General features: G+C 42.6%; 1 protein-coding gene across 8 annotated transcripts in view; it reads left to right on the top strand.

Annotated features, from left to right (window-relative positions):
* LOC102463966 (neurabin-1-like) overlaps positions 1 to 23093 on the top strand; it is a 93949-nt gene that overhangs the window by 36180 nt on the left and 34676 nt on the right. For all 8 annotated transcript variants that reach the window (XR_012905215.1, XM_075933637.1, XM_075933636.1 and 5 more), the window contains exons 12-16: positions 5608 to 5759; positions 7753 to 8086; positions 16643 to 16727; positions 20243 to 20314; positions 21317 to 21515. Coding sequence is in view for 7 of the 8 variants with exons in the window: in XM_075933637.1 (XP_075789752.1) it covers positions 5608 to 5759; positions 7753 to 8086; positions 16643 to 16727; positions 20243 to 20314; positions 21317 to 21515 (842 nt within the window). In the remaining variant the exon portion in view is untranslated. The remainder of the gene's footprint in view (positions 1 to 5607; positions 5760 to 7752; positions 8087 to 16642; positions 16728 to 20242; positions 20315 to 21316; positions 21516 to 23093) is intronic.

The raw sequence follows: 23093 nt of genomic DNA, 5'->3' as shown, positions 1-23093 counted from the left end.
GAAAGAGGATTGTTTACATGATGGACAGTATTTATATGATTGGGATCTTATCAAAATTCTTTACAAGTGCAAAAAAAAAAAAGCATTTTTGACAACACCTGTGATACAATCTTAGAAAGTGTAGTTGAAATTAAGGCTTGTACTGTAGACATGCACTATGTTGCTTCCTACACGTTTTACAAGATGAAAATTTGTCAGTAGTAGGTCCATGTAAATATTCCATCTGGTAACTTAAATCATGCCCATTTGCATATTCCAATGAAAAACATTACTGAATTTTTTTCTAGGTTCATTTGTATTTACTAGCAGAGTGGTGGGCAGTACTGGTCATGTGGCCTATAGGGGTTCTATGTGTGGTTCAAGCAATATTTTGCTTACCAGTGCCCATACACAGGTTTGCCAGATTATGCTGGTTTTCATCAGCTTTGGGGGGTGTGTGTGTGTGTGTGTGTGTGTGTGTGTGTGTGTGTGTGTGTGTGTGTGTGTGTCTGTGTTTTAACCAATTTTACTAAAATGGCACACACTTAAACAAGCTTGCCAAGGATTTCCCTGGTAAGCCAATCTGGTTGCCTACCATATTTGCTTTTCTTACTGCAAATAAGGTCAAAACCATCTTACCTCTTTCATAGTACTAAATAGGGAGGGAGATCCTGGCTATATGGGAAAAGTTGAGAATGATTGCCCTAAGATGATGTTGATTCTGGGTCTAATTGTTAGGGTAGACCAGGCCTGGGCAAATATGGCCCCCGCAGGCTGGATCCAACCCACCAAGTCACTGGATCTGACTTGCAGATGCAGTGGGGAGCGCCAGATAGGTTCCTCTACTTGACCTGCAGCCCCACACACTGCTCAGAAAAGCAGCTGTGGGGTAGTTTCTCTTTAAAAACTGTGAGTCTGGAGGTGAAGGGGGAAGGTTACAGGCATAATTCCCACCACCAGCACAATCCAATTGGCTGGCTTCTGGCCAAAAACTGGCCAGTGGGAGCTACCTGTTTGAATACAGACAGCACATGAAGCACCATGCCCCTCTCCCCTCTGCCTCAGTTATTCACACAAGCACATGGCTGGGCAGGCAAGCTGGCTGAGAAACTTTTTTTAGCTCTGCAAGCATTTAGCTCTACAGGTAGACAAGCTGGTTGGACTGCTGGCTGGTAAGTCTCCTGGACAGAGCCTGCCTCTGGCACCCCAGTCCCTCTCTTCTCCAACCCTTTGCTTCCCCCCCTCCCCCAACATACCCAAACCCTCTGCCTCCCTCCTGCACCCATATCTCCTCCCAGATCTGGTACCCCAATCCCCAGCCTCAGATCACAATCCCCTCCTACCCTAGGTTACAACCCAAACTCCTGCACCCCAGTCCCCTGCCCTAAGTCACAACTGCCTCCTTTACCCAAACTCCCTCCCAGACCCCACTCTCCCTCCTGCACCTCAGTTCTTTATCCCAAGCTCCCTTCTGCACCCAACCCCATCCAAGACCCCCAACCCCCACTCCCTCATCCTGGAAGAGTGCGGCCCTCGACCACTTTCCAAAATCTTGGAGTGGCACCTGGCCAAAAATTATTGCCCACTGCAGGGGTAGACTGACGAGATTTAAAGATAAAGTGAGAATATCCTGTAAAAAATTCCAATTGAGAGATTGGAATTTGCAAGGTTTACCATACTGCTTTCAGAAGTCTTGCATAGTTTGGAGTGTTTATGGGAGGAATAGAGAATTAAGATTTGCTGTTAGCTACTACCTGAGGTCTTAAAAAAAAATCTGAAACAGATCATGTCTTCAATACTCAACATCAGCTGAGAAGGTACCTCTGGGTTATTAAATGCAGTCCTCTGCTGTTGCAGGCAGCCCCATCAGATTATTATCCAGTTCACATACTTAATATAAGTCCATGTTAATGTTGCTTGTTTCCTCTGCTTCTCCTATTTTTGCAAGATTTTTATCAAGTTTCATTCCTCAGATGTTTAGACACATTCTTCTAAATTTCAGCCTAAATTTATTCATAGCTAGTTTATACCCATTTGTTCTTATGCCAACATTATCCTTTAGTTCTGTCTTCTCCCTTATTAGTGTTTGCCTTCCTGATGTATTTATAGCAAGAGTTGTATCTCCTCACAGTAGCCTTTTGCTGCACCTGTTCCAGTTCGAATGAATCTTTCTTGAACATGGGTGACCAAAACTGAACACAGTGTACTAGATGAGATCTTACTTATAATGCCTTCCTTATCTCTATTGGAGATACTTCTTATACAGTAAAATTCCAATTGTCTGGCTCTCCCGATAGTCTGGCACCAACTGGAACCCGGAAGTGCTCCGGCCAGCCGGACAATTGGAGCTGCTCCGAGCTGCTTCCCCAAGTCTGCCGCTGGCACTGCTGAAACTGACCAGTGGCAGACTTGGGGAAGCTGTGGAGCAGAGCAGCTGGGGTGCAGCCGGGCACCGAGCAGGGGGATGAGGGGCGGCGCTGTGGGACCAACCCGGCAGCACCCCAGCTGCTCTGCTCTGCGCTGCTTCCCCAAGTCTGCCGCTGCTGAAACTAACGAGGGGTGGACTTGGGGAAGCTGCAGAACAGAGCAACTGGGGTGCTGACGGGTTGGTCCCGCAGTGTCGCCCCTTACCCCCCTGCTCGGGGATAACTACTGAAGTCTGGGGGGTGGGGAGCTCTCTCCTCTCCCCTCCCAGAAACTCTCAGCAGCGGTGCGGGGCTTCCCCCGCCTTCCTGCACAATGGCGGAGGGTTTGCCCTTCGCTGGGCCATTCCCTGCCCAGCCCCCAGATGCAGTGCGGATCTGACAGACCCCTCACAGCCCCCCCGCCGGAGTACCTCCCGATACTCCGGCATATCTGATAATCCGGCACAAAGGTGCTGGATTATCGGAAGTCTACTGTACATTCATATTTTATATAGTTTGAGTTGTCATCTGTATTATTCCTGTGTGTTGCCCTCAGCTTATACCTTCAAATTTCCTGGATGGTCTCCTCTGAAAACAAATGCAACTGATTTTGAGGTCAGCTTTATTTATAAAGATGTGCAAATTTCATCTTGATTGACTGGCTGTTTAGGGTTTGTTAGAAACTGCAATAGGTGAAATGTTTAACTTTTAACACTTAGTGGCATATCAATGCATATGGCATCTGCCACAGTTACCGGTTTTTGCCATATGTCCAATATACCTGTCAAAGAGATAGCAGCCAATCCAGAGCTAGAAGTATTTGTGCTTAGTCCCCCTCCACACTATCTGTGAAAGGCAGGCTTCTTTTTGGAGCAGCTGCAGTAGAACGTGTTACCCCAAAAAATTCCCACTGGAGACTACCCAGTGTTACACTAGCATGGATTTATTATTTGAGGAATTAGCACTCCATTATATGCACTACAAAAATAGAGCTGCCACCAAAGGTTTTAACTAAAGAGGGAACCAGCTCTCTCTCTCTCTCTCTCTCTCACACTCACACTCACACTCACACCCCTCCATTCATTCACTCATTCACAGACATTCATTCCTGCCCTCAGGCACTCACACACTTAGGGTACGTCTAGACTACATGCCTCTGTCGCCAGAGGCATGTAGATTAGGCTACCAGACATAGGAAAATGAAGCGGCGATTTAAATAATCGCCGCTTCATTTAAATTTACATGGCTGCCGCGCTGAGCCGACAAACAGCTGATTAGCTGTTTGTCGGCTCAGCGCGATAGTCTGGACACACGGGTGTCGACATCAAAGGTATTTGTCGACCACCCAGGTATGCCTCATCCGAGGAGGCATACCTGGGTGGTCGACAAATACCTTTGATGTCGACACCCGCGCGTCCAGACTATTGCGCTGAGCCGACAAACAGCTGATCAGATGTTTGTCGGCTCAGCGCGGCAGCCATGTAAATTTAAATGAAGCGGCGATTATTTAAATCGCCGCTTCATTTTCCTATGTCTGGTAGCCTAAGCTACATGCCTCTGGCGACAGAAGCATGTAGTCTAGACGTACTCTTACACAGGCATATGGGTTGCAGAAGGAGCCAAGGCATGTAGATTCTGGAGGCTCTGTCTGCTGATCATGGCAGGGGAGGGGGGAGGGACTGATCAGGTAAGACACTTGGCTGTAGAGGTGCTTCTCAGGAAGAGGAAAAAGAGAGAGTCTCACATGTGCTCCCTCTTCTTTTATTGTGTCTGAGTGGCCCCTGTGACTCATCCACCTCTTCACCAGGGAGCATGCCCAGGCTTCCCTTTATCCAGCAAAGCAGCAGTCTCTGACTCTTCACCAAGTGCTCCAGCCTCAGCACTGCAAACTTCAAAAACACACACACCTCTTCATTCACTCAGGAGAATGCAGTTTAGAGCAAGTTACAAGCAAGGTGGCTGAGAGTTATAAAGATTACAAAATTTTACAAAGATTTCAGCAAGTTGCAAGGTTTGACAAAGGTTACAATGGGTTTCAGTTTAAAACCTTAGACCTTGCAGTTAGTGTATTTTCCAGAAAATGCATGTGAAAAATCAAGTAAGCTCAGGCAGAGGCCTTTTTATGCAACAGAGCAGTCTTTAGATTATCATTTGGCCTAGTTCTCCCTTTTTCAGGAAGTCTCAGTAGGTTTGGAACACAAGAGATTTTCCTGAGACCTCATGCTTCAGCTATGAAGCAGAAGAATCAGGAGGGGAGAGATGCCAAAAAAGCTCTATCCTGTTCAACAAATGTAATGAGTTCTTATTGCTCAGTGTGTCTATCTTCTCCCTAGGCCTGCTTTATATTTCTGCCATTGCTTGGGTTAACTTTAGATTATTCATCTCTTCTTCATTTGGGGCTCCAAAGAAAAATCTGAAGTGGGACTCTTAATCCCTTTCTTTTGTTGTTTCTAGGGACTTGTGTGCTGCCTCTCAAAAGGAAAATCTCGTGTTCCAACCCTAGTGAGACTTCCTGAAAAAGAGAGAACTAGGCCAAATGCTAATTTTCCTTTCCCTGCCCTTTGTCCTGCCCCACTCTCTCATGCCTTGGAAAATCCTAATGGTGTTTCCCCCAAGGAACAGGCTACTTAGTTTCCTTCCTCACTAAGACACTCAGAAGGTGTCTGAGAGCAAAAATCAATCTTGGATGATAGACTACCAGCTTCTTGGTAGGAGGGTTTTTCAGGTCACTTATAATGTGTTAATCCATTCTTCAGATCGTTGAAATAGGGACATCTGACTACAGAAAAACCACCTTGCCTGCTCAGAAGCTGTCAGAGAATCAGACAAATCAGATTCAGGTTTTCACGATCTCTTGCTGCTTGTCAGATATCAGACTCAGGCAAGGTGGCCTTTTGGGAAACTTGGAGAAAGCTAACTTGTTTTTCTGCTGTTTTGGAAATTCTCAGCTATTGTGTGGGAGGGTGGGAATTAGGAAATATGCCTTCCCTGTAGGAAGAAAAGGAACTGAAAAAGCCTATTTGCCATGTGTCTGACTGATATAGGGACAAACCCTTCATGTATAGAGATATTGTCATAATGGTAAAAAATTAGAAGGTGAGAGAAATTTTGTTTTTACTTTTGAAGATGTATATAGAAAGTAATAAAAAATATTTGACTTTTTCTAAGATTAGTTTGTTGGAAGACTTTTCCTGGCACAACTTGCGTTTTATGTTTGTTGCAGATTTTGATGCTTTTATGGGGGATACCCCAAGATTAGACACTAGTGCTCACAAAGCAAGAGCTCAGCTTGCTCTGAAAGTAAAACGTCAGCCACCTTCTCGATCAAAGCTAAAAGAATCTCTGGGAACTGGACAGCAGAATTCAGATTTACAGGTATCAGTATCTATGTATAATATATATTCAGTACATTGTGTGTTGATTTATATTCACCATTTTAAATACTGACCGACATTAAGTTCTGTTTTGTGACTTCCAGTTAGAATCAATAAATCCATTCAGCTAGAAATATGTAGGTCAAATCAGCTAAAACTTATGATTCTTATTTTGTATTTAATATTTTCAATAATCAAGTAGGTAAGGGTGAAAAAATAAGTATAAATACTATTGTGATGAATGTTACTTTTAATACAGGAGTATTGTTGTGGAAATGTAGTACACCAAGAATCTTGGACTTTATATTCAGCCTATTCAGAGCAGAAGTATCACAGATGCTCATGCTTGGTTGACTGAACAAGTCCATCAAAGTTCACTGTCTGTGCACGGGTGGTTTATTAAGGTTAGCCTCTGACAGGCTGCCACTGCTATCTTTTCCTGTGCCTGTACAGGTACTGGTGATTGCAGTTCTGTTGGCCATGGTTCACCGTTGCTTGCCAATGGGAGAGGTGGGAAGCAGCGCAGACCGGGACGCTGCTTCCCACACCTGCCATTGGCAGGGAACAAGCAATCCATGGTCAATGGGAGCTGCAGTCAACAATACTTGTGGAGGCACAGATAAATATAGCAGTGATGGCTCTCCAGGGTCTAATCTTGGCAGACCGGATCCCTCTATTCATAACTTCAATGGCAATCTTTTGTGAAAAGCAACTGTTAACATGAATATACAGGAATTTCTGTGCGGGATCCTTTTTTTGTAAATGTGGGTATGAATGCACTCCTCGTAGTCCCCCCCCCAAAGTAAGCCGGGAAATCAGCTCCAGCCTTCCACCACTGGCTAGAGGCTCTGGCAGCGCACCACTCCTGCCTTCCCCTGGCTAGCTGGAGCATGCTTACTTGGGGGAGTCTTTCACACCCTTCGCACACACATCCCTTCCCCTCCCTGGGTATGGGCCTGATATAAGTGATTAAATTTAAACAAGTAGTCTGGTAATTTGGAATATGTTTGTTTGTTTACTAAGGTTTAATTCTCCATTCATTATATCTTCCAAAATGTGGTTTAAAATAAAATCTCTCCCCACTTTGGGAAGGCCACTTGATTCCACAAAAAAGAGGGTGTCATTATAGTTTTCTAATAGACATTGGAGGATATCTAGTTTCTAAACATTTTATTATTTATCACTGCACTGCTAACAATAAGGATTAAAGGGATGACCATGGGCTGATAAATGGAACAGGCTACAGATTTCAGAAAGGGGGCTTCTTCACCAAGGAAACTGAGAGGGGAAATAGAAAAGACTGAGACTGGAGTTGTGAGTAGAACATTCTCAGTAAGCCTTGAAGGTGAGGTGAGAAAATGTAATCTGGAGGCAGATGAGGAGGGAAGCCAGTTAAAGAATTCAGGAGTTTGTAACATGGCAGGAGTTGAATGATTTTAGTTTGAATTATTTAGTTTGACCTAGGAGAAGCTTAGGAAGATGACACAGTTAATGAAATCACCATTCTTAGAAGACGACCAAGGCATTTATGAGGGTTTCATTGGTTCAGATGAAGAGGAAATGTTGGTTTTTGAAGATGTAGAAAGTGGAGAGAGTTAAAGATTATCTCATGTTGATAACTGAAAGTGATTAATAAAATCTGACGTTTGATGTTGACTGCTCTCTGTGTGCTAAGATAGTTTAGTTGTCTGTATGCACATATATCCTAGTATGTTTGGTTATGTGCTCAGGTCATAAAAAGCTCAAGGAATATAGTCAGCCGCTGTTTTTATTATAATTGATTTTATGTAATATAAATTTAATCTCCATGTGCCTTATGGAAAAATAAACTCAAGTCTTTAACAGGAAACAGTCAATGTAATTTCTTTAGCAAATTAAGTTTTAAGGCTTATTTTTGTAATGCTGTGTTTTTAAAAGGTGTTTACCATAAAAGTTGTAACTGCACAATTGCATACTGTATTTACCATAACCCTTTTTAAAAAATGTATTTACAGGATGATGATACAGAGGATGCCATCCACAATAGAGAAATTGGTACAGTATATAAAATCAAGTCTTCTGAAATAACAGAACAGCCAATTTTATCCCAGTTGAATGATGCAGATCAAAAGGTTGAAAAGCCTGAACATATGGAAAGCACAGAGAGTCTGTTAGAGTCAAGTCCTTCTGTTTCTGCTCACTCTTCTCCAGTACACAAACCAAACAATGAAAACAGCACAAGTACCACTCACTCTCCTCCAAGTGATGATGTAACTCCCAGTTCTCCTCAAGGGTATGCTAAGAATGTCAGGCACAGAGAATCAAAAGGGAAAGGAAGAGAGCCCAAAGGTAAGTCATAAAGGTTATTTGAAGGCCTTTTAATCAAAATATTTTTGCTCCATTTTAGAAATTACTATTGAACAATTATAGCTTTTGCATCCTCTGTCTAGGGGAAAAAAAGAAGCTATGTAATCTCATGTAAAATATATTCTTAGTTAAAATTGTATGCCATGAGACTAGTTAAAAATTTTAACACTGTAGAACTACTGTGATTTTTCAAGATACCTAGTCGATACTGTAGCAAGGTTTAGAAAGATTTACAAAATGAAGATTTTGTGGGTTATGTTCTTTTGGAACAAAGTTTAGATTTAGATGACTGAATAGTGACAGCTTCTGTGCAGAGGGGGACAATACTTCCTAAAGTCCATATATGTTACATTGCTGCTGAAGTGCCAGCATTCCAGTATCTCATATACCTGAAGCAAAGCTGAAAGTGAGTTTCTCTTCCTTGATACATCTGGCAGCAACCAGGTGTCTAAAAGGGTCCAACTCAATATCTCTTTCAAATAAACTATTCAAAATGCAATTTCAGTTAAATTAGCTTTGACTCTAAGCGACTACTTTTGCATAGGCACAAACAGCTCAGAGAAGCAAACTGTTCTCTTAGCTCTCATGGGTTAAATATTAAACAGTTCATTTGATGTTTTGATATATGTCTCTTCCCTTCTTATAGAAAAACAGCTGACACAGTATTTTGCAGAAAGCAAAATGTATTACATTTAATATAATAGACTAAAAAGCTTAAAAATACTACAGAAAAGACAATGCCAATAACAGCAAATACACAAGTGAGTACAGGCAGTCCCCGGGTTACGTACAAGATAGGGACTGTAGGTTTGTTCTTAAGTTGAATCTGTATGTAAGTCGGAACTGGCATCCAGATTCAGACACTGCTGAAACTGACCGCCAGTTCTGACTTACATACAGAATCAACTTAAGAACCCCAGGCGTCCCCAAGTCAGCACCTGCTGAAACTGATCAGCAGCTGATTCCAGGAAGCCCGGGGCAGAGCAACTCTGCCTGGGGCTTCCTGTAGTCAGCGCTGGTCAGTTTCAGCAGAAGCTGACTTGGGGACGCCTGGGGCAGAGCAGCTGGGGTGCTGCTGGGTTGCTCCAGTAGCGCCGCTCCTGGATGCTACTGGACCAACCTAGCAGCACCCCATCTGCTCTGCCCTAGGCGTCCTGATTCAGCCGCTGCTGAAACTGACCAGCAGCGGCTGAATCAGGACCTGGGGCAGAGCAGCTGGGGTGCTGCCGGGTTGGTCCAGTAGTGCCCAGAGCGGGCGCTGCAGGACCAATCGGCAGTGCCCCAGCTGCTGTGCCCCAGAGTCCAAAACAAAAGCCTGGTCTGCTGGGGGGGGGGAGCACACTAGCTGCGCCCCCCCTCCTCCCCCCCCCCGCTCGCAGCAGACCAGGGACACGGGGAGCAGAGCCTCTGAGGCTTTGCTCTGGCAAAGCCTCAGAGGGAGGGACCCCGCCGCGGCTGCGGCTTCAGTCTGGGAGCCTGTGGTCTGCTGGGGACGGTCCCCAGCAGACCACAGGCACCCAGATTGAAGCGGCAGCAGCGGCGGTCTCCAGCAGACCAGGGGCACCGGAGCAGCTTACGAACGGGGCTTTCTCGTTCCGAGAAAGCCCCGTTCGTAAGTGCGGATCCGACATAAGTCGGATCCGCGTAAGTCGGGGACTGCCTGTACTGCAACCTGTACCATTTAGAACCTGATGTTTGGAAGAAATACACAGACTAAATTCCTCTCTATTTGTTATGTATAAGCTTCTGAAAATTTTAAAAAATAAATTTAAATGATACTCTGAGTTCAGTTCATATCATGCTTTGGGTTCACATCATGAGCATGAGGTCAGATAACATTTCTGCTTTAGACACCTAGGGTACAGCTCTGCTTACTGTATGCTTGATACAACACTGTGCCTGCTGTTTAAAATGTCACTGCTTATTCCTTGAATTAATACCCATTGATGCCCAAAAGGCACTTTTGGAACTAACATATATCCCTGGCCCTTATGTCAGAGCAGCAGGCAGTAAATTAGGTTGTTGGTGTTAGACATATTACAGAATGGCACGAAGGGACATGGAGGAAGTCAGGGCCTCATAAATTTGGGGTGGATTCCACCCTCAAACACATGCTGAAGCTTTTTGGCTTAGATCCATATCTCTCCCTGCCCCATACTTGTCAATGAAAGCTTCCTGACATAGATTAATGGGCAAGTAGAATAGTCATGCTTTCTTTGTGGAGATTAAACTCTTATTTAACATATATGCTAAATAAGAATCATGCTGAAGGACCTACAAAATTCATAGCCATGAGAAATGCATCACTGACTGTGACATTTGGTCTCTTATACACAGTTTTCTATACGGTATAGATTTCCTGGGACCATCATTTCTTAAATTGGGGGTTTTAAGCCAAAAAAAAGTTGGAAGAGGGTTGCAAGGTTATTTTAAGGGGAGTCATGCTATTGCCATCCTTGCTTCTATGCTGCCTTCAGAGCTGGGTGGCCAGAGAATAGTGACTGTTGGCAGGGTGCCCAACTCTGAAGGCAGTGTCCTGCCAGCAGTAGTGCAGAAGTAATGGTGGCAACACTATATCATGCCACCCTTACTTATGCGGTGCTGCTGGCAGCTGCTCTGCCTTCAAAGCTGGGATTCCAGCCAGAAGATGCCACTCCCAACCACTGAACTCTGACAGCGACAAGGCTTCCTGCAGCAGCAGAGTAATAGGGATAGCACTACCATTTGCCCCCCTCCGCCCCCCATTACCGTGCCACTCTCCATTACTCCTTTTTGAATCAGGACCACCACAATAAAAATGCTGTAAAATTTCAGATTTAAACAGCTGAAATCATTAAACTTAATGAATTTTAAATCCTGTGACAGTTAAATTGACCAAAATGAATCATGAATTCAGTAGGGCCCTAATCACGCTAATAAATTACTGTGTAATATTCTGCATCTAAAGTGGAAAATGAATAATTTGTTTAATACTATGAAAAATAGTGGCTCTACAAATATTAATTGGACTCTCACAGTGCTATTAGGTTGGTATTTCTCCATTTTTGTTTTCTAAAAAGAGAAACAGAGAGAAATTGTTTTGCTGAGGCTTGAGTCTATCAGAGTTGTGGGATTTTTTGCTCTGTCCCGTGTTCAGTCTGCTTAGAACATGCGTTGTCATCTTACACATTTTCAAATATATAGCCAAACGTTATCTTGTTTAAAGTCTATCACAGGATTTCAAATTTTACAATAACAGAATAGCTTATCAGGGTCCTTTGATAAGCTTCTTGTTCTGAAAGATCCAAAAGCACTTTAGAAGCCATGTGCATACAACACCACTGAAACATAGCAAGCTTCCTGTTAGGGTAGACAAGTGCAATAAGATAGCTGACATACATCACGCTGTATATTAATAAGGTAGGGAAGGGGGAAGTTTTGACTAAGATTATTGAAATTGAATTCCCTTATTCTTAAGTGTCATGGGTTCTTCAACATCTATATAGAGTGCAGATAGAAGATTAAACAGTACAGCTCAATTTATCTATTTCCAGCGGGAGAGAGTCTAAATCAGTTTTGCCCAAATTCAAATTAGGGATGTGAATGGTTAATTGGTTAACTGGTGGAGACTAGCTGCTCTAGTTCCATGGCGCCCACCCTGGGCAGAGGACTGCTCCAGCCTAGCTGCATCCCAGCTGCCATCCCCCGTTTAAATGTTAATTTTAACCGGTTAACTAACTAAACAGGATTTTACATCCCTAATTCAAATGTATAATTCCCAGAAGTCTAAGATACTGTCTACACATAAGTAATAAAGAAGCCATGTCAGTTGTCTGGGTATACAAAAGAGCTAATCTGTGGGTAATGTAGTAATACATTTCAAGGATACTATCTATCCTTATTTGACTCAAAGATTCCAAGGACAGAAGAAACCACTGTAATTATCTAGACATACTGTATAGTAGAGGACACAGAACTTCCTTGAAATAATTTCTATTTGAATTAGAATACATATTTTAGAAAACTTATCATCTGAACATATGCTACAAGTTTAGCCCATCATTTCCTTGGGCCATGACCTTAGACTTATTCATTTAGCTGATGTAAATTAACTCCTGCAAAGTTTCAGCAATGGCCTGACCTTTTCCAAGGTGATCTGAAAGTTCAAGCAAAATAGCAGGTTATGAAAATTCTAGTGAGTTACTATATTAATGCTTTCATATTTTAGGATGCAGAAAATGGGAGAAGGCTGGACAGATTATAATCATGCCGGTCATTAATAGTCATAATATGTGAGAAGTATATGTTCTTTTTCTCATAGAGTAATTGAAAAGGGAACCAGATTAAACATTTTGTAAGGCAAGTATTTCTTCTACCAGTTAACAGGCTGTTAAGGCAGATAATGATTGCACTCTTTATTGCATAGCTTGGACAATGTAGTTTTTATATCTTCAGCCAACAGCAGCTGTTTTGTAATCTATTGATTAAGCATATCTCTAGAGTAGAAGCACTGAAATGCTACGCAATATGTATTAAGTATATGCTATAAGACAACAATTCTTGTACACTTGACTATACAAGAATTGTTGTCTTATAGCATATACTTACTATGTATTGTGGTTGGTCTCTGGCAGCTGTGTAGCCTAGTAGTTAGGTTGTTGAGTAAGCAGGCAAAGGGGTGAGGGATACACTGCTTCTTTGTCCCGCTTGTGTTCCTGGCCCAGGAACTCCAAGTCACTTCCTATCCAAGACCACACGTTTGGGGCATGGCCTGTGGCCCCAAGATTCCTCTTAGCTTCTCAAGAGGCAACTAAGTCATGAGATGAAGGTAAAGTTTTGTCATTGCCTGGAAATTATTCAGGGGAAACGTTAGAAAACAAAAGGTAGAATTAAATATTCAACATGGAATTAGATTTCTGATATGGTGCACCTAAATGGTATTTATTTGGATGATTGACAGTGATGTGGCAAAATTTGCCAGTAACGTTTTCTATGTTACTCAGAGTAATGTAAGCTCTAAAAAATGTTAGGGAACTGTGACATGGATGCAGATGAAATTCAAGGTGGATACAAGGATGGTAATGTGCTTAGAATGAAAATAACCACTCCATGTCTTAAAAGAAAAGAAATCACTAATCCTCAGCTGATTGTATTTTACCTTTCTCTGTACTGTATACAGACTATGGGTGGCTGTAACATTTTCAAGGCCATAAGGACTCAGTTTTTCATAGTCATTGCTTAGAAAGAGAGTTTAGAACAAAATGTAAGCTGTACAATCTCTTGGGAAATGTGGAGTGCAGTGTTTATCCGGAAGTTTTTATAAGAGCCTCATGACATTGCCTCATGACAATGTGGTATAGTTCTTTCATGGAAATCACAGTTGTTTCAGACCTCCAGCTAGATGATTTAATTGCCAAGTAGAAACACATTGAATTATTAAAATAAATGATTCCAATAAGTAGAGGGGTTCAAAGGAAGAAAACATAAAGGTTTACAATAGTCTAAGGAGATCCCAAGAGAAAAAGAGGTTATGGGGGGATGGTATGCCAAAGAAAAGTGGCAATCTGAGTTGAAAAAGCTTCTGACGGTGAAAAGCTCAGCCCTACTAAGTTGTACCTGAGGACTGTGCATAAACTAACCGGAAAAAACTGTAAACTTGCTGGAATTTTCACTTCTTGGAATAAATGCGTCTTTGTTCCAATTTAAAAAATGGAATTCTGGTTCAGTGCCTTGCATATTGGATGCTTTGTTTGATATTCCAGGAGGAAAACAATTTGGATAATTAACCATAAAATTTTGTTTGCTTCCAAGACAATTGATTTAGAACTTCTGAATGGAGTTATATATTGGATGCAGAAAATATTTCATCGATCAGTCACAAGATCCAACTGGTGATCTTGTTCCATGACAAACCACTAGGATTGGCATTGCTTTGTCACACGCTCTCTCTCTCTCTCTTTTTTTTTTTTTTTTTAAATGATCCTGTGAAACATTTGGAAAAGGATGTGAACAGTGAGATAATGAATTTTGCAGGAGTTAGCTACTTAGGTTAGTCAATAATAGAGGAAGATTGAGGAATTTGAGAGGCCTTCAATGCTATCGGAATGGACAGAATGAAGGCAAAAAAAATTCACTTATGACAAATGTAAGGTAATAAACATTGGAAAGAATAACAAACTATTCATACTCCTGAGTGGGTTCTAAATTTAACTGTAACCACTAAGAATGTAAGCGAGAGTGGACTATATGATTAACTGATAAGTCTAGTCTTATCGGTTAATCTAGTCTACTACTCACATTCCATCCCCTTGCAGCCTCTGTAACAGTGGCAGCAAGGGGTGGGGATCAGGAACAGATGCTGGGGGAGCCAGCTTAAAAGCTGGTTCCCCCAGCACTGTCTCTGTGGTACTGCCTGGCTCCTCCACCCCCCACACTACTTCCTCTATCAGAGGCAGCAGTGCGGGGGGAGGGCCAGGGGAGGCTGCTGTGAAGCAGCTTCTGTCCAAGGCAAGAGCACACGCTGGTGCCCTATATGCATCTGCTGAATTTTTCAGCGGTTACACAATTACTTAAACACATTAAGATTTCTACTATGTGCTACTCCTGGAAGAGGTCAGCACCATTCCTTGAGTCCCGGGGGGAGGGGAAGGGCGCGGGCACAAGTGACAGTGCATCCTGACCTTCCCCAGAGTGCCAAATCTACAGCTCTCATTGGCCAGGAACTGCAGCCAATTGGAGCTGTAGGAGCGGTGCCTCAGGCAGCAGCATGCAGCCATCTCCTGGCCTTCCCTCCTAAGAACTGCTACCAGAGGGATGTGCTGGTCCTTTTGGGAGCTGCTTGAGGTAAGTGCCAACCCCCATCTGCCTTCTGTACCTCAGCCTCCTGTCCCAGCTCAAAGCCAACACCCAAAATCCCTTCCACAGCCTACACCCCTTCCTGTACCTCAACTCTCTGCACCAGCCAGGTGAAAGTGAGTGAGGGTGGGGAAGGAGAGGAACTGATAGAGTGAGGGGGTTCAGGGAAGGGGGTTGAGGTAAGGATCTTTGGGTTTGCACAATTAGACAGTTAGCAACCTATTAGTAGGGGTGTGGAAGCCATGCAGGGGAAGTGTACCTTGTACCTAGTACAGCTTATATGACAACACAGAGCAATGTGACTTGGGAGTTTATATTTTGGGAGGAGACAAAACCATTCTGAAGCCATTTTCTCTTGTGCACCCTGGAAAGTAAGACTTGAGCAAAACAAATTTAAGATGACAGAGTTGATTATTTGGAGGAGCTAAACCATGCTACTTATCAAAAACAGTTACTGATAAATAGCAATATAGCATAACCAGAATGAAAGGAAAACAGAAGAAATATCTCATGCCAGTATATCTATATGCTAATTCATCAAAATAATTGTGTAAATATCTCCTTTCTTTTGCTTAACCCTAATCCAAAGTAGGGATGTTAAATGTCGGTTAAGTGAATAGTCGATTAACCGTATGAATTCTTATTGGTTAGTCGACTATTCTGGAGATCCCACAGCTGGAACAGACAGCCAGTGTGCTCCAGCCCCACTTCCAAGGAGCCCCCTGCCAATTCCATGCTGCTACCTCTGTATCAGAGGCAGTAGCGCGGGGTGCAGGGTGGTAGCTGGTCCGCGAGGGGAGACAGTTTAAAAACCAGCTCCCCTTGCGGACCAGCTGCCTGTTGCCTTGCACTCCTACCTCTGATACCCAGGCAGCAGAACAGGGTGGCAATAGCCCCTGTTGGGGGGGAGGGGGAAAGGGGAACTGAGCTCCCGGACCAGGTGCGAGCCGGAACTGAGCCAGTCTGCCTTTCCACCTGGCTCCTAATACACTTTAAATGCAGAGCTGCGGCTGGGATAGGTCCCGGACCCGATGCGAGCCAGGACTGAGTCGGGCTGTTGCCTAGCCTGCTAAAAAATTTACTGGCCGGGGTGGGGAATGTGTGTAGTCTATAGCATTAACCTATAAATTTTTGTTTATATTCCTAATCCACATTCCTAATCCAAAGTGTTAATATTTACCCACCAGAGATGGGTGTTCACTGTGTTATGTCATTTTGATAATTGTAAATACCTGATTGAAGATATCTAAGGAAAGGACATAGGTGAGAATAGTTTGAGGAAAAAGGAATACCGACTGAAGGAATAGTGAGACAACCTTAACGGTGGATTTTCTTTTAACTTTGGAAATGTAAGTTTCTGTTAATTTCCGATGGAATACATTGCAGAATGTAATTTTAAGACCTACTTGAATCAAAACAAGATGGCAGGAATTTAAGGATTTTATATCAGGTAAAACAGTACAAGATGCAATTGCAGTTTTTTTAAAATGGGAAGTTGAAAGATCTATTCCTTTCAGTTAACACTAGTTTTCCACTCCTGTAGATGTACAATGGATGTGAATTAACTAGACAGTGAATTTGTGCTTTGAGTTTTTTGAAATGTTTGTTATGGTTAGGTTGGGTGTGCATCTTAACAAATACACTCAAAGCTTACAAATAGGTTTAGTAAGTGGTTAAGTTCACAGATTTTTTTTTTTCGTATAGATGACAAAAGAAATGAAGACAAGCTAGTAGAAACAAATGAAGGTATATCATCCGGAAAGGCCAAAAGAAGATTTCCAGATTTTGGGTAAGAGACTTCTATTTTGAGTTTGTTTTGTTAATAAGGGGTTTAAAATGGTACTTATGATAGGCTACCATATTTTGTAAATCAGTGGTTTACTTTACTTTTACCTTTTGGCCCGTGGCTCACCCTGCTCAACACAGACCTTTCCAAAGACTACTACTCAGCCATCCATGATGACAAAGTGGGAGCAGGAGGGGGTGGAGTTACGGGATCTAGCTGGGCGGTAGGTAAGGTGTAGGAGTGGACTGGAGGTGGGGGCCTGGCTGTGCGCTAGGGTGCAGGAGAGGGCTGAGGATGAGGGGGTCTGGGTAGGAGGGAGGATGCAGGAGCCGAATGAGGGTGCAGGGTCTTGCTGGGAGAGGAGTGTGTCGGGGGTGGAGCTATGGGGCCTGGACATGAGGGAAATGCCTGAGGGTGTGATTCTGGCCTATAGGAGCAGCGATAAGGCCTCCTGGTGAGTGGTTTCCTGGGCTGCTTGTTCCCCCTTTCAGAGCCTGTGGGATGATGTGGGTGTACCATGGTTTTATATAGAGGCAATAAGATATTCTCTGTCTTATTCTCTATCCCTTTTAAACGATTCCTAACATTCTGTTTGCTTTTTTGACTGCCGCTGCACATTGAGTGCATGTTTTCAGAGAACTATCCGCAGTGACTCCATGATCTCTCTCTCGAGGAGTTGTAGCTAAATTAGTCCCCATCATATTGTGTGTATATATAGTTGGGACTATTTTTTCCACTGTGAATTTACATTTATCAACATTACATTTCATTTGCCATTTTGTTGCCCAATCACTTAGTTTGGTGAGATCTTTTTGAAGCTCTTCACAGTCTGCTTTGGTTTTAACTATCCTGAGCAGTTTAGTATCATGTGCAAATTTTGCCATTTCAGGATACGTCTACACTTGCTCCCTAGTTTGAGCTAGGGATGCAAATGTAATTGACCTTCTCAAAATGAAGAGTAACGTTAGTTCGAACCAAGAGGTTTGATTCGAACTAACACATCCCGGAGCGCACTTCCTGGTTCGAATCAGCTGGTGAGCGGAATAGCGCATGGACGAGATTATGCTAATGAAGAGCGGGATATTTAAATCTCTGCTTCATTAGCAATTTCAGTCAGCTACATTTGCATCCCTAGCTCGAACTAGGGAGCAAGTATAGACGTATCCTCATTGTTTACCCTTTTCCCCAGATCATTTATAAAATGATGGCGTGTCTTCCTCATCTCTCTAACATAGCAGGAATCTGGGGATGAAGCCAAACTGTCTGGAATCATAGGGTTGAAACCGACCTCGGGAGGTCATCGAGTCAACTGCCTGCCAAAGCAGGACCAACCCCAACTAAATCATCCCTGACAGGGCTTTGTCAAGACGGGACTTAAAACCCTGTAGGGATAGAGATTCCACCACCTCATTGGGTAACCCATTCCAGTGCTTCAGTACCCTCTTGGTAAAATAGTTTTTCCTAATATCAAAACAAGACCTTCCCCACTGCAACTTGAGACCATTACTCCTCATTATCTGTCACTACCGAGAACAGTCTCTCTTTATCCTCCTTGGAACCTCCCTGCAGGTAGTTAAAGGCTGATATTAAATTCCCCCCTCACTCTTCTGTAAACTAAATAAGCCCAAATCCCTCAACTTCTCCTCATATGTCATGTGCTCCTGCCTCCTAATAATTTTTGTTGCCTTCCGTTGAACTTTCTTCTACATCCTTTCTGTAATGGGGGGGCCCATATTTGGGCACAATACTCCATATGTACTGAATAAAGGGGAATAGTGACTTATCTAGGGGTATGTCTACACTACCCTCCTAGTTCGAACTAGGAGGGTAATGTAGGCATACCGCACTTGCAAATGAAGCCCGGGATTTGAATTTCCCGGGCTTCATTTGCATAAGCGGGGAGCCGCCATTTTTAAAACCTCGCTGGTTCGAACCCCGTGCAGCACGGCTACACGGGGCACGAACTAGGTAGTTCGAACTAGGCTTCCTAGTTCGAACTACCGTCACTCCTCATTCCACGAGGAGTAACGGTAGTTCGAACTAGGAAGCCTAGTTTGAACTACCTAGTTCATGCCCCGTGTAGCCACGCTGTACGGGGTTCGAACCAGCGGGGTTTTAAAAATGGCGGCTCCCCGCTTATGCAAATGAAGCCCGGGAAATTCAAATCCCAGGCTTCATTTGCAAGTGCGGTATGCCTACATTACCCCGCTAGTTCGAACTAGCGGGGTAGTGTAGACATACCCTAGATCTGCTAGCAGTCCTTCTCCTAATACACCCTAGTATGCTGTTAGCCTTCTTGGCTACAAGGGCATACTGTTGACTCATATCCAGCTTCTCATCCACTGTAATCCCTAAGTCTTTTTCTGCTGAACTGCTGCTTAGCCAGTCGGTCCCCAGCCTCTAGAAGTGCTTGGGATTCTTCTGTCTCAAGTGCAGGACTTTGAACTTTCTTTGTGAAATCTCATCAGATTACTTTGGGCCCAATCCTCCAATTTGTCTAGGTAAGTCTGGACCCTGTCCCTATCCTCCAACATGTCTACCTCTCCTCCTAGCATAGTGTCATCTGTGAACTTGCTGAGGGTGCAGTCCATCCCTCATCTAGGTCATTAATAAAGATGTTGAACAAAACCGGCCCTAGAACCAACATTTGGGGTATTCTGCTTGATACTGATTGCCAACCAGACATTGAGCCATTGATCATTACCTGTTGAACCCAACAATCTAGCCAGGCTTTCTATGCACCATTTATCCAACTCGTTCTTCCTTACCTTGCTGGCAAGAATACTGTGGAAGACTGTGTCAGAAACTTTGCTTAAGTCAAGGTACATCACGTCCACCACCTTCCCCATGTCCACAGAGCCAGTTACCTTGTCACACAAGGCATTCAGGTTGTTCAGTCATGACTTTCCCTTGTTGAATCGATGTTGACTATTCCTGATCACTTTCCTCTCTTCAAAGTGCTTCAAAATGGATTCCTTGAACATCCCGTCCATGATTTTTCCAGAGAGCATAGGGAAAAAACAAAACCAAAAGAAAACAAAATCCTTGAAAGTAATTAACAGAGTTCACACAAAGTGACATTAAGAATATATGAAAATAGAGTAAATACATGGAAATAGAGTAAATGTTGCTGTGGAACATAGGAGTTCTCAGATGGAATATGTGCCATTGTGAAATGAAGTACACGGGCCCTGATCCAACTTTTTTTTCCTTTGAACCACTTTTCTCTGCACTGGTTCTTGTATCTATATATTTAGCATGTACATGTCTGTAGGAGATTTATTAAATATTTTCCTTCATTCTTGTGTAGCTTCTTTATGTAATAATGCATCTTAAATTTCCTGAAAGATATCCTAAAAAAATTGGGCTCCACAGTATGTAGTATTTTAAATGACTTTTATGAATGTGTTCTGAACTAAATTTGTATTAATGCATAACAAAAATTTAACTCATTTTAAAATATGGCATTGCATTTGGTGGTAATATTTTTATAAAGCTTTTTTTTTTTTTTACTTCAGAGGTTTACGGAAATCTGGTGGTAAAGGCAAGAAACAAGAAAAGGAAAATCTGAGAGGCTCTCTGGATAGCCGGTATTTTTTATAAATATATATTGCATTCTTAAAAATAATTAACTACCATTACTATATGTTCTTAAGGCTCAAGTACATTTCAGTATAAGAATAATTAAATATTGCATAAATTATTACACTTACGGGAAGATGGGTTTCTCTGCTTATGAAATAAGGAAAGTAGATGTACATGTTACTCATATTATGAAAGAAATTCCATTCTGCTTTTAAGCAACAATTATATTGCAATGAAACAAAGAAATTCACTTTGGGAATAATTCTTAGTAGTCCCAGGATACGGGGTAACCCATCTTGAATAATTTTTTTTGAAGCTCTTATAAAAATAATTCCTGAGTTATTTATTAATCTTCTGAAATACATACATTTTGATTAATATGGCATTTAGATATAGAATCATAGAATCATAGAGCTGGAAGAGACCTCAGGAGGTCATCGATTCCAGCCCCCTGCCTAAAGCAGGACCAACCCTATCTAAATCATCCCAGCCAGGACTTAAAAACTTCTTAGGATGAAGATTCCACCACCTCCCTAGGTAACCCATTCCAGTGCTTCACTACCCTCCTAGTAAAATAGTATTTCCTAATAGCCAACCTAGACCTCCCCCTCTAACTTGAGACCATTACTCCTTGTTCTGCTATCTGTCACCACTGAGAACAGCCTTTCTTCATCCTCTCTGGAACCTCCCTTCAGGAAGTTGAAGGCTGCTATCAAATCCACCCCCTCCCCTCTTCTGTAGACTAAATAAGCCCAAATCCCTTAGCCTCTCCTTATAGGTCATGTGTTCCAGCCCCCTAATTATTTTGGTTCCCCTTCACTGAACCCTCTCCAATATGTCCACATCCTTTCTATAGTGGGGGCCCCAGAACTGGACACAGTATTCCAGATGTGGCCTCACCAGTGCCAAATAAAGGGGAATAATAACTTCTTTAGATCTGCTGGCAATTATTAAAGATGTACAGCTGATTATTGCAGCATGATTATCATTCTGTTTATTTATTTCAGAGGTTCCCGAGAGTTATTGGAAGACTCTGGCAACAATCAGTCTGCATCAGATTCAGATTCCCCTGTTCCTACTTGCATTCCTTTCTCTTGGTTTGGGGACAGTCACAAAGAGCCTCAGGCTTCCAGTAGCAGCCTAACGTTTGCTCAGAGTGGACAGACCACTGTATTTGAACAGGGTCAAGAGAAAAACAGAAGCAAGGTAAATGTATACAGATTATTTGAACATTTGTGTTTGATGTGATTTTACTCATTCAGGGTCCAGGTTCTAAGTATTTAGGATCTTGAAAGCTAATACTTAGTATAAATGTCAGCAGATAGTAAAAGAAATTATTCTCAATTTCTTACAGAATTTGTAGGCAACATATGAGTTTGTATAAAATGAGAATGTAGTGAGAGGTAGCTTTGAAATGCTAAACATCTTACTTTATATTTGCAAAGGAATTAAATAGGTCCTGCTCAGAAACAATGTATTTTGTTTTGTATTCTTTCAGCTGGTTGTGCAGAAATTAACAGTTCCTTAAACTGCATATTTTTGATGGCCACCTAATTTTATGCAAAAGAAAGGAAGGAAAATAAAATAGCGCTTTGTTGACTTCAGCATTCATAGAGAGCCAAGTATCAGAGTGGAGGAAGCAATACATGTCAGAAGGAAAAACAAAATGAATTTTAATTGATCTTCGAGTACAAACAGTAAAACTTGACAATGTTTAAATTTTTTCTAAAGCTCTCTTTTGAAAAGCTCCTAAATAATTTTGGTGCTTTTGAAAAATTCACCCAATGTCTTTTAAAAAACGTAATCTGGGGTTCTTAATGTGAGGTCACAAACAGGTGTTGTAAGTTGTGACCACCCAGCTCTTTCCGAATTGCTAAATCGGGGAGTGAAGAGAGAAATGCTGTTTTTTAAATCATCGACAGTGCTACTGAGTAATCCTACTAAGGAATTCCAAATAATATTACTAAGAGGGATAAGGGGGACAGTTCTCTCATGGATTGATAACTGCTTAAAAGATAGGGAAAAAGGGTAGGAATAAATGGTCATTTTTCAGAATGGAGAGAGGTAACTAATGGTCTCCCCCAGGAGTAAATACTGAGATCACTGCTATTCAACACATTCACAATGATCTGGAGAAAGTGGTAGATAGGGAGGTGGCAAAATTTGCAGACTATACAAAACTCAAAATACATACATCCCAGGAAGACTGCTAAGAACTACAAAAGGATCTCTCAAAATTAATAAACTAAACAGTAATAAGTCATCGTGATCCGATGACACTCTCACAGGTTCTGAAAACTCAGATGTGAAAACTGTGGTTTGTAACCTATCCTTTTAAATCAGTGATTTTCAAAATATGGGTCGCAACCCAGTATTTGGTCCTAGAAGGACAGGCACTGGGTCCTAGAAGTGGCCAACAACAGGTCCAGCTCCAAGGGGGGGCGGGGCTCCAGGTATCCAAGCACTGCGCCTGCTGTGAGCACCAACTCCCCATTCCCGTTGGCTGGTTCCTGGTCAGTAGGAGCTTGGGGAGAGCAGTGCACTTGCACACCTCTACCTAGGAGCTGGACCTGTTCCTGGCTGCTTCTAGGGAGCAGCATAGTCTGTGATGCAAGGATAAGCAGGAAACCTGCCTTAACATCCCTGCAGCACTGCTGACCAAGTAAGCCTGCTCCCCAATACCCTGCCTCAGCCCTGAGCTCCCTCCCTCATTCCTGGCCCCACCTCATAGTCTGCCTTCTAATCAAAAGATATAATTATGCTGGGTTGCGGGCATCAACAATT

Source organism: Pelodiscus sinensis, chromosome 7 (assembly GCF_049634645.1).
Source record: "Pelodiscus sinensis isolate JC-2024 chromosome 7, ASM4963464v1, whole genome shotgun sequence".
NCBI classification, from domain to species: domain Eukaryota; kingdom Metazoa; phylum Chordata; order Testudines; family Trionychidae; genus Pelodiscus; species Pelodiscus sinensis.
This window is presented reverse-complemented; position numbering and strand designations above follow the sequence as displayed.